The sequence below is a fragment of the Girardinichthys multiradiatus genome, chromosome 12 (assembly GCF_021462225.1).
Source record: "Girardinichthys multiradiatus isolate DD_20200921_A chromosome 12, DD_fGirMul_XY1, whole genome shotgun sequence".
Classification (NCBI taxonomy): Eukaryota; Metazoa; Chordata; class Actinopteri; order Cyprinodontiformes; family Goodeidae; genus Girardinichthys; species Girardinichthys multiradiatus.
This window is the reverse complement of record NC_061805.1, coordinates 45,082,445-45,099,961: the sequence shown is the minus strand read 5'-3', so window position 1 is coordinate 45,099,961 and position 17,517 is coordinate 45,082,445. Positions and strand designations below refer to the sequence as shown.

Below are 17,517 nucleotides of genomic sequence, written 5' to 3'. Positions count from 1 at the left end.
GCCGCCGTAGGTTTTCTGCCCTGTCATGGCATCTCTGTGTGTTTGGCTCTGTCAGCTGGCTTCTCATCAGCATTAATTAAATGCTAATCCCGATTCATGCATCTCGACATAAACCTCCACAGAGCTTTTTGTCAACACACAAGAGGAATCAATCAGTGGTGGAGCTACTGTCGCCTGACTCAACGCCTGCAGTGAAGCTTTTGCTGACTGGAAAAAAAAACAAAAAAACCCAAGAAGACACGTTTGCTTCGTTGCTCACGAGTTTGTTGCTGTGTGACTCACTGACCTGACTTCTTCTTTGCTTTAGTTTGATCTTGATGAGCAGAATGAGACAAACCAGCGACACCACGACGAAGAAAGCAAGGAAGATGCCCATGTCGAAATATTCTGTAGGCTGCTGTGGAAAAAAAAAAAAAAAGAAAATGTGTTGAGGAATTTCCACTTAACAATTCATAAAAAGGTTCATATTACCTGTGAGGAAAAATCTATTAATTTCCATTCACTCAGTGGCATACTCGTTCCCTATTCATTATAAATAAAATGTGACCATCACACATAAGCTGGTGGTTCTATAATGCAGATACGAGACTTGTTACTATGAGTCATTTTAATAACAGCCTTATTTTCTGTGCATTGTGCCAGTAATTTACTCAGGTTACAGATCAGCCACTAAAGATTTCCCACCTCTAATATAACTAAATCTTGCACAACTGAACTAAAAAAAAAGTGTAGTTATGTGCAGTAATACTTTGTTAAAGCCCCTTATTCAGTCTACTTTGGTAGAGGTGTAGTACTATTACTATCTCTTGATTTTGTTCTTTTCCTACTCTACCTTGCAAACGTTCTATAAATCTATCAGATTTTGAGGAAATCTCTTGCCCACAGTTCTAAAGAGACCCACAGATTTTCTGTCAGATATAGTTTTTGACTTTGGTAAGCCAGCTCAGAAGTTTCATTTTCTTCAGCACTTCTTAAGCTACAGCTTTCTAGCAGAAACCTGAATGTTTTAGGTGAATATTCAATGGTGTTTGGAACTGTTAATAATTCCATCGACCCTGGAAGAAATGCTAGTCCTGTCACAGCTGCTACCATGTTTCATTGAAGGATTGGGGTTCTTTTGTTAATGTGTTGTCTATGGAAATTGTGGCTCGAATAGAAAGGTGTGGTTTTATTAGATTATAATGCACTCTCTCACAAGGTTTTGGGAGATTTTAGACACATAAATTGGAGGAAAATGCTTCTGTTTTTAACCACACTCCTTAGGCCAGAAATAGGAACTAAAACCTTCATATGATGACATATTCTCTGGAAACTATGGCTTTAACTTAAGGATATCAAAAAGTAATTGATGGCAGAGACATACAGGACAAACAACCATGCACACACAATATATATATATATATATAAAAATTTAGAAATACCGATTAACCTAACAGTCATGTTTTTGGACTATGGGAGGGAGCTGGGGTATCCAGAGAGAACCAACGCATGCACGGGGAGAGCATGCAAACTCGATGCAGACTCCAACCCAAGACCTTCTTGCTGCAAGGCAACAGTGCTACCAACTGCACCACCGTGCAGCCCTGCAACACAGTTATTGCCGCTTTTTTTTTACTTTTTGGTCTAAGATTTGTTTTTTAGTGTTTCATGATGTAATTTTTTTTTTTGTAGCTCCACCATACATAATAGATTTAAATTGTTTTGGTCTTTCTGGCTGTTATCTGAATATTTTGGTCCTGTAGAACACATAAAAAAGCTGCTTTGTTCTTATTTGAGTCTTAAGATTGAGAATAAAAGGCGATCACTAATACTTCAAAGAACTCATGAAAGCCAAGTTCATTTTATTCCTCACCAGTAAAATTCTTTTTTTACAAATACCCTTTTATCCCAGGATTTCATTATGTCAAGTTATTTGACCTCAAAGCGTGCTGGCCTTTTATCAAATAGCCAAGCAAACAAACAGCCCTTTGACTGCCTGATATTAATCTGTCACAGAGCTGGGAAAAAGCCTTCAGCCTCGGGGAAGCGAGGAACTCAGAAGATAGACAGAGTCTGATTTCACAGCTGAAATTTGCACTTGTTCCCCACATCTTAAAATTCTCTCCAGCAATATAATCTCCCAAACATGTTCCACTTCTTTGTCATGATCCCAACATGTGCTTCGGATCCCTCTCACCCCTGTTTATCTTTGCTGTGAAGTTCGAGGCATTCATTTTGAGCTCTTACCCTCGGCGGCCGGTGTTGGATCCGAGCTCTGGCCACTTTCTGCTTGTTGACGATGTTCATGAGCTTGACGGCATCGTTCCCCTTCACGTAAACCACAGGCCGCTTCAGAGGATCCTCAGCGACCTGGTTAAGCTGAAGACAGAACAAAATTCTTCTTATAAAACATAAATTAATAGTATATGGCTAATCTTGTTGGAGTTCGTACATTTGAGGGGGGAAAAAATGATAAATCTCCAACACTGAAAACTGCTCTTTAAAATTCTGCCTTTTTAGATAACTCCAATTGAAGCTTCTACATGACTGGCGGTGAAAAACAACCTCACTGTGTTCTAAAAAGCTGAAAAAAATCTTGCGAGGACAACTTTAAAAGATGTGAACCATCTGCCCTCAGTTGATCCATTTTGGGCATAGGACCTCCAACCACCTGCAGTGTTTAAAATGGGTGATATGCCTCATCGTCCAGGACGGTACCAGAGTGAAGATGGCATTAGCACTCAAAATATCACTATGAGAACAGGGTGACCAGGTACACTGTGGGTATACTATTTTGTGTGTTCAGGAGACATCAAAGGTCTTAGCATACTACGTACAATTTTATGACCTCTAACTTAACGGCATTAATGATAGTTTGCTACAAAACCACTACTTACAAAAAGATGAATGTATGTATTATTCTAAATATAATATTCATTGTGAATATATCTATTTTTAATGGTACATCCTCCGATCAGACAATGTTCGCAGAGACACAAGCCTTTAAAGCTGTCTAGGGGGTGCCAAAAGATAGGCTTGCCCACGGTGCCATTCATGCTAAAACTTTGACTGATTGAAACATATGCTATCATGACAAAGAGGTGTGTCACAGCACAGAGTCTGACGTGGCTGCATTTTATGAGGTGAACTGTGAGGACAAATGGTAATGTCTCCCCTCAGCTATCAGGCCAAACTACGTAGGCAAAAGACATGGAAACCATAGCAACAGTTTGCTAGACAGACTAAAAGATAAGAGTGAATGAAGACTTTTAAGTCAGTCCTAAATGTCCTCCCTGTTCTGCCCTCTCCTCTGCAGGTTGGATTCATTTCTTATGTGTGCATCTCTTTTTAAGGAAAGTTTATGGCAACTTTCTGACTCTAACAAGGTCAAGTGTATTAACTTTACAAGACTTCATCTAATTTTGGCCCTGGGACCTTAATTCTCCCCGAGCTCCTCCTCCCTGCCCCTCGGCCTTGGGACTCTCGTCTCTACTGATCGCTCTGCTCTGACTGGAAAAGCCTCTCGGGGGAATTTAACACAGCCGCCTAGTGCTGCCTTTCATGTGGTCTGCGCGCAATCCCTTTTATCTCTCAGCTACGCACTTTACCACTCGGCAGCAGAGGAGAAGAGGAAAGAAAAAAAAACTCTCTCTCTCGCTGCAAGTCCAGGCCTGGCGTTGCAAGGACGAATACCACAAGAGAATTCTTGTGACAAAGGTGCTCAGGGGAGCAACTGAGTCATTGTGCAGCAAAGACACGGGAATCAGAAAGACTGAAAAAGGAAAGCATGTGGACGTGTGTGACAGCAGATTTAAGTTGTTACTGTACAGCACGCTCTGACGTCTCAGGAGGTGAGGTAATAAGCTCGACCTGTGCAATTATGAACTCCCCACAGTTTGGTCATGGTCTAGGGGAAACTAAACTTGAATATCCATTTTCAGAGCACTTCTCCAAAACACCAGTTGTGGAGTTGAACCACACCAAAGATAGAAAGATCATTGTTTGGACAAACAACACACACACACACCAGAGAGGAAGGCAGGGCATGTGGCCAAGCCTCCTTCAGTAACTAAAATATGGAATGACAATCCGAGAAGGATTAGGCAGAGAGCTTGAATGCCTGGGTAATTCTAGGTGTGTACAAACCTGATCGATGGCATCCGGATTCTCAGATACATCAAAGATGACGGCCGTGGCTCCGCGCTGCACTGCTCTTTTCGCCTGCCAACACAGAGCACAGGAATAATCAGACATGCTCAACAGTAGTGCAAACAAGTGCACAAGTTGCACGATTAGCTGCACCCACTGCTCCTGTTTAACTTGCAGCCACTAGAGGGAGCTCTAACCTTGAGATTAAACTCCCCACGCATGCCATGAGAAAAGGGAGAAGTAAACAAGCCAGTGATTACATTTGCTGGGGTGCACATGTGGCCCTTTGGTGCATTCTGCCAAAGTTCTGTGATGTCACCCCATGTAAATCTGCACCACATTAAGTCAAACCAATGTGACAGAAACCAAAAGCAGCCCCCCCCCCCCCCCCCCCAGAAACAAGGACTAACACACCAATTTTCATGTGATGCAACACTGCACGACAAGAGTGGAATTTGAACTGAAGCCTGCGGAGCGCGCTCACAAAAGTTGAACAAAGTTATCAGGGATTTCCAGCTGTTAGAAAATGTGAGCGTCTTTCATGTGAGAGGCAGGAAAAGTTACAGCGCAGAGGCCCTTTTGAAGAGTTCTGCTACAGGCGAGAGATAAAAGAAATGCTTGCATTTGCAGAATCCAAGGTATCTACTCACAGAATCCAAATTGGCATACCCTCGTCAAAAAGAAGGAAACGAAAGAGAAGCTGTTGTTTTATCTCAACTCCTGCCTTCCCCAACAATCCTTCCTCAACCCTCTTGATTCTTGCTGCCCTATTTAGACAACATTTTGATGTCTGCTCTACAAGATCTAAAGGAGCGCAGCTAGGATCATATCCTGGTATTATCAAGTGCCCTTGGGTTCCTGCCAGCACTCTTAATAACTAGTGGGAAGGGGGGTGAAGATCAAAGTGACAACGCACAGTGCTGCGACTCTGCTGTCGACTGGCTGGAGAGTGTCACCACGCCAAGCTGCAGGCGAGGACGGCGAGGAGAAGAAGAGGGGGGCGCGTGGTGGAATGTGTGGGAAGGCTTTCACAGAGAGTCACGTTGATTCTTAAGGTGACGTTTTCAGCAATGTGATGTGGGGCATGTGTGGCATCTTAACTCATTAGATCAACATTTTTTTTTCCCAACGAAAAGCGGATATGATCTCCTTTTCAAGTCTGTCAAGTTAAGTTCATCTTTTCTATAGATTTTGAATAAAAAGGCAAAAACTTATGTGAAAAGCGTCAAGTGTGTATTCCTAAATGGTTATTTTAAATCTAAGCAAAACTCAGCTTTTAGATGGTCATTTTCAATCTGGAACAGATGCCTAAGCCACCTCTGCTGACTGCTCTTGATGTGGAGGAGCAGCGGCTCTACTCTGAACTCCTCATGGATAGCCAAGTTCCTCACCCTCTCTAAAGATGTGCCCAGCCACCCTTGAAGCTCAAGCTTAAGTTTTCGTCCATATTATTTACCCAGAGAGTTCACCAGTGTTGTTTTGGCAACAGTTTACGTTCCACCTTCTGCTGTTGCTGACACTGCATGTGATGCCATCAGCTCAGTTGTTGCTAAGCTACAGACACAAAACCACAATGCTTTTGTGGCAATTTCTGGTGATTTTAACCATGCTTCACTCTCTGCTACACTTCCAACGTTTCAACAGTTTGCCAGCTGCTCTACCAGAGAAAACAAAACATTGGATTTGTTTTATGCAAATGTCAAGGACTCACATCTCTACAGTAAGACCTCCTCTAGGCAAATCAGATCACAATCTTGTTTTTCTCTGCTCGAAATATAAGCCCCTTCTTCAGAGGCAACCTGTAATAAAGAGGACTGTGAGAAAATGGTCACAGGAAGCTGAAGAAGCTCTGCAAGGTTGTTTTGAGGCTACAGAATGGGACGCAATGTGCCAGCCACATGGAGAGGACATCAATGCCATGACTGAGTGTGTAACCGACTATATAAACTTCTGTGTGGATAATATCATCCCCACCAGAACCATGAGATGCTTCCCCAATAACAAACCTTGGATCACCAGTTACCTGAAGGACCTGCATAACAAGAAAAAAAGAGCCTTCAGAGAGGGAGACAGAGAATTATCGAGGAGTTTACAGAAACAACTTAAAGTCAAGATAAGAGACAGCAAGGAGGTGTACAAGAAGAAGCTGGAGAGCAAGCTCCAGCAAAACAATATCAGAGATGTGTGGTCAGGGGTGAAGATCACATGCTTCAAGCAGAAGGATGATCAGACCCATGGAGGTCTGGACAGAGCCAATGAACTGAACCTATTCTTTAATAGGTTCAGTTCAGAAACAAGCTCAGCATCCTCCTCTCCTGCTCACAGCCAAACAGACATTCCACCTTCCTTTGACCCACAGGACCCACAGCTGTCCAGTAACACCTCAAATCTTTTATTTTCCACCTCAGCCCTAGACCCTTCTGCTTCTACATGTTTGCCTTCAACCATATCAGAAGATGCTGATACTTACTCTGCTTCCCCCTTCCACCTGTGTGTCTCAAGAAGTCAAGTGAAGATGCAACTGGAGAGACTGAATCGGAATAAGGCTGCAGGTCCAGATCATGTCAGCCCTAGAGTCCTGAAGGCCTGTGCAGAGCAGCTCTGTGGGATTCTGCAGCACCTCTTCAACCTTAGCCTGGCCCAGAAGAAGGTTCCGGTGTTGTGGAAGACCTCCTGTCTTGTTCCGGTGCCAAAGAAAACTCACCCATCAGTCCTCAATGACTATAGACCTGTTGCCCTGACATCTCACATCATGAAGGTCCTAGAGAGACTCCTGTTGGCCCACCTGAGTAAGCAAACAATTAACCATCAGGACCCCCTTCAGTTTGCTTATCGCTGTGGACTTGGAGTTGAAGATGCCATCATACACCTGCTTCAACAAAGCCACTGTCAACTGGACAAAGCCAGCAGCACTGTGAGGATCATGTTCTTTGATTTCTCCAGTGCATTTAATACAATCCAACCTGATTTGCTTTGTCAGAAACTCCAGAAGACTCAGGTGGAGGCCTCAACAATCTCCTGGATCAAAGACTACCTGACAAACAGACCACAGTTTATGAGACTGAAGGGTTGTGAGTCTAACCAGGTAGTCAGCAGCACAGGAGCACCACAGGGGACGGTACTCTCACCATTCCTTTTTACTCTGTACACCTCAGACTCCTGTCATCTGCAGAAATACTCGGATGATTCTGCAGTTGTGGGGTGGATCAGAGATGGACAAGAAGCTGAGTACAGGAAGGTGGTGGACCGCTTTGTGGCATGGTGTGGAAACAATCATCTCACTTTGAACATGACTAAAACAAAGGAGATGATTGTAGATTTTAAGAGAAACAGGAATAAGTCAAAAACTATTTCCAACATGGGAGAAGAAGTGGAGGTGGTGGAGGAGTATAAATACCTTGATGTTCACCTGGACAACAGACTAGAGTGGAGATGCAACTGTGAAGCCATCTACAAGAAGGGACAGAGCAGACTGTACTTCTTGAGGAAGCTTAGGTCCTTCGGTGTTTGCAGCAAGATGCTGCATATCTTCTTTAAGTCTGTTGTGGAAAGTGTGATCTCTTCTGCCATCATCTGCTGGGGAAGCAGCATCAGAGCCAGGGACTTAAAAAAGCTCAACAAGCTGATAAAAAGGCTGGTTCTGTTCTGGGGACTCCTCTGGAACCTCTGGAGATCATTGTGGAAAGACAGATTCTTCATAAAATGAAGAACATTATGGAGAACCCTGAGCATCCTCTTCATGAGACTGTCCTACAACAACAGAGTGTCTTCAGTCAGAGGCTTCTTCAGATCTGCTGTAAGACGGAGCGCTACAGGAGATCCTTCCTGCCCACAGCCATCAGCATCTACAACGGCTCTTTGAAGAAACCCTCATAATGAGCTACAACAACATTTAATTTCCCTTTGGGATTAATAAAATATTTTTTAATTGAATTGAATTGAATTTTGGCTGCTTGTATCCTGGATCTCATTCTTTCGGTCATGCCCCTAGGTGAGGGTAGGAACGTAGATTTTGAAGCTATAATCCGTCATGTTTCAGAAGAGTCAACTGGCCCAGATAGCATGGAAATACGATGCAAGATAAAGTTTCAAGAAAATATGCATTTAAATACTTAACAATTAACAAGAGATGTTTCAACCATCTAAAATGTTTACCTCTGCCTTCCTCCCTCCCTGTTGGATGGAGTAAGGGGGAGTCAGGTTTAGCCTAAACCGGCTCAGTTATGGTTGAGGTGCAAACACACCCTCCATTTCTGCTACCTGTATGACCCCTTCTCTTTTCCAATGGTTATAATCAGTCTGACAGAGAGAGGTACCTCCAATCCTTGTGGTTTTTAGTATAACAATGGCCATCAGTGGGCTCTACATGGACACACTTAATCAGTGTATTATTTTACTTAGTACCCCTACACATAGCCCGTTCTAAAATGGCCAAACTCTAACACTCAGTAGTTTAATCTAACCTCCCCAACAACCCTATACCATTCCAAACCCTTTGTGAAATGCCTTGAGGCGACATGGGTTGTGAATTGGCGCTATATAAATAAAACTGAATTGAACTGAAAATACGTGCTGTGTCATCAGTTAGTTACAATACAATTTTATGGTATGCACAGTTAACTTTTATGACCTATTAGAGAACCCTCTGCTCTGTGTGTGTGAGACGCTTTTCCCTAACATCCAAGCGCAGCCTATATCTCTGACCTTTTAGAACCACACACCTCTTCTCGCTCTCTTCTGATCTTCTGGTCTAAGGCCCTCAACTGTTCCTCTAACAGATTTTAAGATAAGAGGGGATAAATCCTTAAGAGCGGTGGCATCAATGTTGTGGAATGTGTTGCCTGCATCTTTACGTCGTCTTGATTCTGTTGATTCTTTTAAGAAACAGCTGAGAAACTCATTTATTCAGACTAGCTTTTAACGTGTTTTTGGCTGTATGATTTTCCTATCTTATACTTCAACTACTTTTATACTTTTTTGTTTGATTCTCTTTTTTATTGTAAATCCCTCTGTGTTTTTGACCTATAAATAAAGTTCACTTACTTCCTTCCTATACTTAATATATCATTCATTCACTTAGAGTTCCTGATTTGTACCCTAAAACATAAATTCAGCCACGAGCCACATTGTTTCTTACAAACCGTTGTGGGCACAAGCTGAACTTTGCGTGACATGAAAAAAAAAGAGGCAGAATTTAAAACCTGTCAAGCTTCAGACTGATACTTTTGACTTTTTCACCTGTTAAAAAAGACTCTTTTGGGGGAAAAATTAGGTTGTGTGAAACTAAGAAAATTCTAAGCAGAGTCCAAGATCACATTTTTCTGACAGTGTTATCAAGTATTTTGCAGCTGAATAAACACAACGGCGTTTACCTTAAAAATATATGTATTGACTGTTTACTACCAATTTATTATCGATTTTATTCATATGTATACATTCTACAAGTCAGTTATGATTTCCTCCACTTGCCAAAGACTGTTGCACTAACAGAAAAGTTACATAATCAAACTAACGGAGAGCTCTGATATAGAGTCGCATATCTATCATTATCTGTTGATTTAATTTTGAATGTAAACACACCATGACTCTCTGACTCACTTACATTTTCTCTTGGTTTAATCTACAGAGAAAACTCTTATGAATCAGTCTTTCAGATCTCATTAAAGGCCAATTAACCCAGCGAGCTGATTCCATCTTTCTCAGCAGTGAATGAAAGCGCAGTAATGTTAAATCAGTGGCACGCCATAAATACAAGCCTCCCTCTCCTTCACCCTGCCTCCTTTACATGAACTAACATCCCCCCTTTTATTCTTTTCTTCACTTTTGTACTTAGAAAGTTCAAAATAGAGCAGAGCAGAATCTCAGCTCGACTTTTTTCCTCTCACCCAGTTTTCTCCACGCTGATGCCGCCGCCTCCACCCCACATTTAATTCAGCACAAGTCTGCTCCTTTGATGTTAGCTCTCGCAGTTAATAATTAATAGCTCTTGGTAAGACGCTTTCAGAAGAAAGAGATCTCCCTCCTGAAGAATCTCCACTCGGGCGGGCCCGCGCTGCAGTGCAGGGACTTGCCTGACTACAACAAAAATGCACCCACAGGCAAACCTCCTCTATAAGAACATGACACAAAACTACCACTTCGGACACCAAAAGTAGGATAAACGCAGCTAAAAGACTGCTAAAACCTGAACGCTTCAATGAGCAAATGTTTACTTCACAGGCTCAAACTGGCTATAGAATTTCAAGTGGCAGAGCTCCCGTGTAAGGAGATATTGTTCAGGCAATTTGAGACAGCATTCAGTCCTCCGTAGAAAACCTTTTAAAAAGAAGAATCACAATAAAACGCAAGCTTTCATTCATTCACATTTTATTGAGACCTAATGGGGTTTCTTTTTTTTTTTTTTTGGGAAGTATGGTCATTAAGATGATCAGGTGCTTCTGCTTGAAGATGACACTGAGACGAGGAATTTTAGCACCTCAAGAAGATGAATGCTTCAAAAAGCGAAGAATTTTGCAATAATAAAAGAAGGAACTCTTTCCTTACTAATTATGACCAACGTTTTTAGCAAAACTTGGTTCCCGAAGTCATTGTTAAATGAAAATGGCAGACATCTAATCTTTATCAGGGTCCAAACAAAAAGTCACTACAAGTTTCACACCATCAACATAATAAGAGACTGAAAACTAGGATTTTACGATATATCACAAATGTAGCACTATCGCAATATAATTGCAAGCAATATCAATATCGCAAAGAACTGCTTGGACTGCAACAGATGTTAGCTAATTACCATGCTTTTCATTTGTTAAGTACTATGCATTCAGGGTCTATACTGTATCTAGTGATGTTTGTTGTTTAATGCAGCAAATAACGCTTTGGGAGCAGATGCAATCAAATGCAACTTTATCACTTAAACCATATTGTTGGGATGAAAATAATGAATCGAATGTTTTCCAGGTGGCTGGATAAACTGTCTTTATTTGGGATCTGTGGTTGCAATGAATCCAAAACAGAAATAAATCAACACTGTTTAGTCCAATATTTTATCATTTAAGGCAAGTCATAGCTTCACCATGACATTCACCAACATTATCACACATTTTCCTAATGCAGCCCTGGAGGAAACTGAAATGAAAAAGCTGAGATTGAAACACAATTTGCAACCTTGCTACTTCCACATGACTGAGTGGAAAAGTAGCAGACAGGAGCTACTAATCAAATTCACTTTGTGAGCTGATCATCATCAGTGTGACCACCTCCATAAAAGCAGGAGTACTGACATTTTTACTAGTCTAGAGCATACATGTGTGCATTAACACAATGTCAGGAAGGGAAGACATCAGCAATGATCTTAGAAGAACAACTGTTGCTGTTCATCAGTCTGGGAATGATTATGAGGCTATTTCCAAACTATTTAGGTCTATTGTTCTACTGTGAGAAAGATTGTTTATTAGTGGAAAAAATTAAGTGAGTTGCCAATCTTCCCAGGAGTGGAAATCCAGCATTTTCAACCCGAGGACAGACTGTGAGATGTTCATGTAACTTTCATGACTGGACAACTAGAAAAAGACTAAAGTATTGCTTTTTAGCATGAGCTATCCGATGAGAACCTTGTCTCCTTTAAAACAGATGTTTGACCATGGTGTACAACACTATCTTTAGAGAAGCCAAACACAGCATATTTGCATAAATACTTTTGCCAAATGTCAACTATAAAATCAGCTCTAATGGTGCGTTCACACCGAACAAAACAGCCGATTTTTAATGTCCACATCTCCTAAATATAAGATATATGTGCCTAAACATAACCAGACCAGGTCCTTTATGTACTTGTCTCTGTAAAAGTAATTAGTTGAGTCATACAACTCTGGCTTGCCACACACCGCCACTATGATCTGGTCCTCCATCTTCACTGACAACCGCTTCTTGTCCGCTGCGGTCTTTCACCCTACGTCACAGCCACATCCAGTCCCTGATTGGTTGACACAACGCGAATTTAGGGAAAAGTTCAGATTTTTCAACTCGTCCATCGCTCTCGCTCGGCGCGCCTTTCGCTCCGCATCGCTCCGTCTCCTTCGCACCGCGCCCCTCCGCTCCGCTCCTGAACGCGCCTCTACATAGGGATAACATGTAAATCGGCCGCTCCTATTGCAGAATCCGCGTTCGGTGTGAACGCACCATCGGCTGTTTTTTTATTGAGCTGAGATTTATTTACTCACCGAAGACAGATGGACAGGCGTTCAGCACAGGGGATATAGCGCCGGTAGTTGGCGTCCCGGAGGCCGATTCGTCTCCCAACGTGGGACAGCAGATCTTCGAACTGGGTCCTGGATAGACGGAAGTACCGGTGAAATCGACCGTCATCCAGACGCAGCTCCCGGAGTAGGTGGTGGTACTCTCCAAACTGTTCCCGTCCCTGAAGAATCTGGTGAACCCAGGGACGTCGACTGCGTTTTTCGGCTCTCCACAGGTAAAACACCGTAATTAGGTCCGTGAAATCCATGTCCACCATGTTCAGTTGAAACCAGCAAGCAGCAGATGGAAGCTCCTCCTATTTGATGACGCGGCGAAGCGTTGCTGCTTGTTGCCAAATGGCAATGCGGAGTTCACGCGGAATGTCAAGCGGGCAAAAGCACACAAATGACACGAAATATTCGCAGAATCCGCCTTCGGTGTGAACGCACCTTAGAGTGCTTAAAATGTTCTAACTTACTTAAAAACACATTTTTAATACATGCAAGACGAGATGGACATTATGGATAACTAGTTTCTGCTCCCGGAGAAAGGCTGGTAAATTTTGATCTGAAAGAACAGAGGACGTGTTTTTAAAAAAAGAAATATTCCGGAAAACCTCTTATTTCCGTGTTGAGGTTCTATTTTATGTTCGTCATTTGATGAGAAATTTGTCAAGTTGTCTCCACCACGGCCTGCTGATGAACAGCATGCTCTATTTGCTCTAAACCAGGTGATAAAAAAAAAAAACACTTGATGCACATTTTCTTGTGTAGCAAGATTTCAGTTTTCTCTGACTTCACATGCAGCACAGCAAGAAAGTTGTAATTCACTATCATCGGGCATGTATAGCATGGTGCTTAAAGCTTGTATGGATCTTTGCATACCTGTAATCTTATAAGAATCCAGATGTCATGGAAATTAGTATCGGTTGCTACTGATACTAAATAAGAATGCAAAAAGCTAAAATACTACAAACTAAAGCTGCAAAATTATCACTGGTTCATACCAATAATCAAAGCACACACAAAAATCATATAAACTTCAGTTAATATACCAGCAGTGTTGTGCCAATTCAGCTCGAAACACCTCTTCTTAGTCCTATTATGAACTAGTTCTTGATCATTTATCCACCTTTTTATAAAACAAAGTTTTGTATTATAGGCATTGTAATAATGTAATAACAATGTAATAACACACCACAAACAGGAAAGTGCATAAAGTATCAATTGCATGCTGCATTTTGGATTATTAAAGAGATTTTTTAACATCAAAAAGCATATTGCTCTTCTTAAACTGTTTAGTGCAAAAAACAGAAGAAATATAGATAAAAGTTCCCCAATAAAAAATGTTTTACAGAATTTGAACCAGGTGAAGCTAAAGCTCTGCCAATTGAGGAGTTCTGGGTAGAGCATATAGACAAAGTTTTTCATCTTAAATTTTCATCTTAAAAGCAAAATGTATTTATTATTCGTACAGCTTTGGCTTCATTACTGCTCTGAGTGGGTTGCTCTTTCAGCAAATGTCATGTTTTAGTCTGTATACTCCAGTTAACAATTATTTGGTTACTAAATTAGTTAACGATTATTTCAATAATCGATTAATCCCATTAATTGTTTCAACCCTAATATACTTAAATCTGCAATTGTCAGAGAGATTGCATTAAGCTGTGACTTTATTCCTCTGTCTTTGCTGCACCTGCAAACTCTTACTCCTTGCTTGCATATGACTTCAGATAAATATGAGTAGAAAATACATTCAGTTTACATAATGAGTGCATGAGTTTTCTGTTTACATTATTTGTAAAGCCATGAGGAAAAATGGTTTCCATAGAGACAGCTCCTACAGACACTCACACAAAAACACAGCAGTCACCAAGCATTTACCTTTAACGGTAAATATGTAGGCTCTTTTTGGATAAAAAGCTACGGTTTTTTCAAAAATGTCTATCTTTATATCTTTCATTCACTCATGATCGGATGCTGTTCAGTGTCGTCATGGAGACCTGTTCCAAGTTCGAACCAAACTTTTTTCAATAATAAAGAGAAAAACACATTTAGGACAAAAGAGTGAATAATTTGGATAATTAACTGCAATCATCTTAAAAAAAATTATAAGGTAAAATATGAACTTTGGTCCCTAGTATAAGGTGAACTCTCAATCTAAACTGTGTGGCATGGAGAGTGGTGTTGAGGGAGGGGGGCTTCTCAGGCACTTTAAAACACTGCCGGCTCAACAAACTGCCCGCTGGCCCTGAGGCATGAGAATTAGGGAATGATCTTCGCAGAGCGAGCAGAAAACCACAGCAGAAAGTACTATGAACCCAGTCTAGACACAGAGAAAAATGAAAGCTATGTTTAGCATCCCTAAGTAAGCCCGCCAGCTTGTAAGATCTAAGGGAGAGACATTTTCGCTCGTCTAGAAAAAGAGACTTTTTCTCGGCCTAGCACTCAATCCATCACTCACTCGGACAGAGGCTTCTTGGATTTCACTCACCTGCAAAATAATGTTTTTACTTATGAACACATGCACCAGAGACTCGCTCAAACGCAGACAAACACAGATACAGCTGCAAAACATGGCTGACATGCTTGTCGCTTTATCACATTACTCCCTCCGTCTTCCCCGCTTTCTTTTCATCTGCTTTCCCCCCTTTCTTCCTCCTCCTCCTCCTCATGCTTTCCCTTCCCTCTCTCTGCACTGCTATAATTAAGGCAATTAAGTCTTCAGAAGACTCTCCACTGCTATTATGCTGTAATTTCATGTTGCCTCCTGGCTTTACGTTTATTAAAAGATAAAGGCATACTTTTCTCCCATGGATTTTCTCAAATGTGGTCTCTCCTCCTTTTCCCCTTTGTCCATGTCACAGCAGGCGAGGGTGCCAAGGCATTATTTTTTTTATTCAGCTAAAATAAAATCTGACTTTTCAAAGGAGAAAGAAAGAAATAAGAGCTACTGTATGTTCAGAGGGAGGGCTTTGGTCTTTTATGCTTCTTCAGTTTTGCTCATTAAGTCATCAGTTTTATCCGGACATTTTAAGTCCAACATTCAGTCACAGAAAGCATGAATCACTCGATCTTTTACTGTTTGATGTTAACACATAACGTTAATCTATCATAGCATGTTTCTTTATCTAGTATTGGCTGCGGATCGTTTAATCAACAGGTTTGACACTTGTTCTCTTGGATCTGTTCAACCTTGTTTTATGACAACTGCAAGACTTTCCTGTTCTTGCATACACTCAAATATTACTCAGCAGGTAAAAGAGGTAAAATTATCTCGGCATCAAATCTGCCAATAAATGCTTTTTTTGAGTCCCTTTTAACTCACAGGTGATCACAAAGGTTACTCACAGGTGAAATATCATGCAAATAAAGGAGAGAAAACTGAGGGAATCTTTCTACTGACTGTTTTTCGTCGATTCGTCTTGCATATTCCCAAACTCTTTAGCTTCCTTTTTTCCTGTTTAATATTAATGCTGCTGTTTCTCCATCTGGAGCATTTGAAGCAATCACTGGAAGAACCTGATGCACCTTTAAAAGGTAAACTAAAACAACTCATTGAACATCTTCCAATATGTTTTTTTTATTTTATCTGTTTTTACAAAGGCACTTTTATCTCTGATGTTTATATATGTATGCTATATTTTTGAAGGAATAGCCGAGTATGAGTAGTCATTATCTAACCAACATTTTACAGCTTTCAGAGAATCTATGGAGAAATTCTCACAGAGGAGCCAAGCTAACAGTTTTACCCCTAGCAAGCTAACTTGGAGCGAACATCTACTCTAAGCTGTTAGCTTGTCTTTGGATGTTGGATTACTAAGGTCTATTCAACTGCAAATGTCCAAATGCAAAACTAAAAATATTACATGTAGTTAGGTCAACTTTTAGGCAACATCACTTGAACATGAGACAGCAGTTTACATGCACTGTTGCCAGTTGTTCAGTACTTAAAGTACTGACTGACTCTCCTAAAAGTCACTAAATGATGCTTAATGATGTCATCTCCTAATTTGCATAACTGCCCATCTGCATGTAATTGTTTTGACATCATTAGAAAGATGCATGCAATTGCATTTGGCAATTTCTTTGTATTTGTGTCTTGAGTTTTTATTTTCTTACGTGTGGCCTGGTTTAACCTACGAGTCACAACAAAACAATCATTTTTATTATTTGTACACAATCTATACTGACAATCAAAATGGAAAAAAAAGCTAAAAATGCATTGATTAATTTTAGAGAATATGTTTTACTTTACATCCCGTCCTGAATGTAAAGAGATCAGTCAGAAATGGGTTCACAATTTATTAGCAAACTGGACAGAGCTCTTCCTGCAACTGGACGAGAACTGCTGCAAGAGCACTGTGCTGTCGGTGAAGGACCCACGGGAGCACCTGCTGCTTATTGAGAATAGTAAGAATGATACATGCTTTACAAAATACACGAGTCTCCAATAACACCAGAAAAAGTCAATAGATTTTAAAGACTTCAAAAATAACAATGGGCCTTTTAAAAATAAACAGTTAACGGAGCAGTTGAAAAAGAACAGTTAAAAGAGCAACTGTTGACTGGACAGCTAACACCGGTAACTGAAATTTGTTCTGGTTAAAAAGAAATAGCAAAAAAAAAAAAAAACAGCTGTTGAGGTGTTTGCTGCAAAATTAACCAAATTACCCTTAGAAATGCCACTGGACCCTGCTAAGAATCAGAGCTCAACAGTATATCTTCCAGTAATTGCATGGTAATACACATACAACTACACCCTCTGATGCTACTTTTGCTGTTATCAAATTGAATTCCAGAAAAATCCTGATTGTAATTTAGAATTTGCTCCACTGTCTTTAATTTAGAAATTCCTATAGTTCCAGTGTTTAAGTTCAACTTCCATGAATGGAAACAGAAAAACCTTTAGACTTTGTACAGAAACTGATTATTTATGGCTATACTACCAACAAAGTGTAGAAGTATAGGTATATTTTAAGTTGCAGACCTGTATGCCGTGTTACACAGTTTCTCAGTGTGGTAAAAGTGTACTTATTCCCAAAGACAGAGATGAAGCGACAGATCTAAAATATAACAATGCAGATAAACCAATCCAGCAAAGATTACAATGATTTGGGATGACCAGCCATCATGCACACACATTAAAACCGAA

General features: G+C 40.8%; 1 protein-coding gene across 2 annotated transcripts in view; it reads right to left on the bottom strand.

Moving 5' to 3' along the window:
* znrf3 (zinc and ring finger 3) overlaps nucleotides 1–17,517 on the bottom strand; it is a 92,068-nt gene that overhangs the window by 7,672 nt on the left and 66,879 nt on the right. The window contains exons 3-5 of one of the 2 annotated variants that reach the window (XM_047381180.1): nucleotides 4,126–4,200; nucleotides 2,227–2,358; nucleotides 287–394 (exon numbers count right to left, since the gene is read on the bottom strand). In XM_047381180.1, coding sequence (XP_047237136.1) covers nucleotides 287–394; nucleotides 2,227–2,358; nucleotides 4,126–4,200 — 315 coding nt within the window. Of the gene's footprint in view, nucleotides 1–286; nucleotides 398–2,226; nucleotides 2,359–4,125; nucleotides 4,201–17,517 lie in introns of both variants that reach the window. The other variant, XM_047381179.1, reaches the window with a different exon arrangement.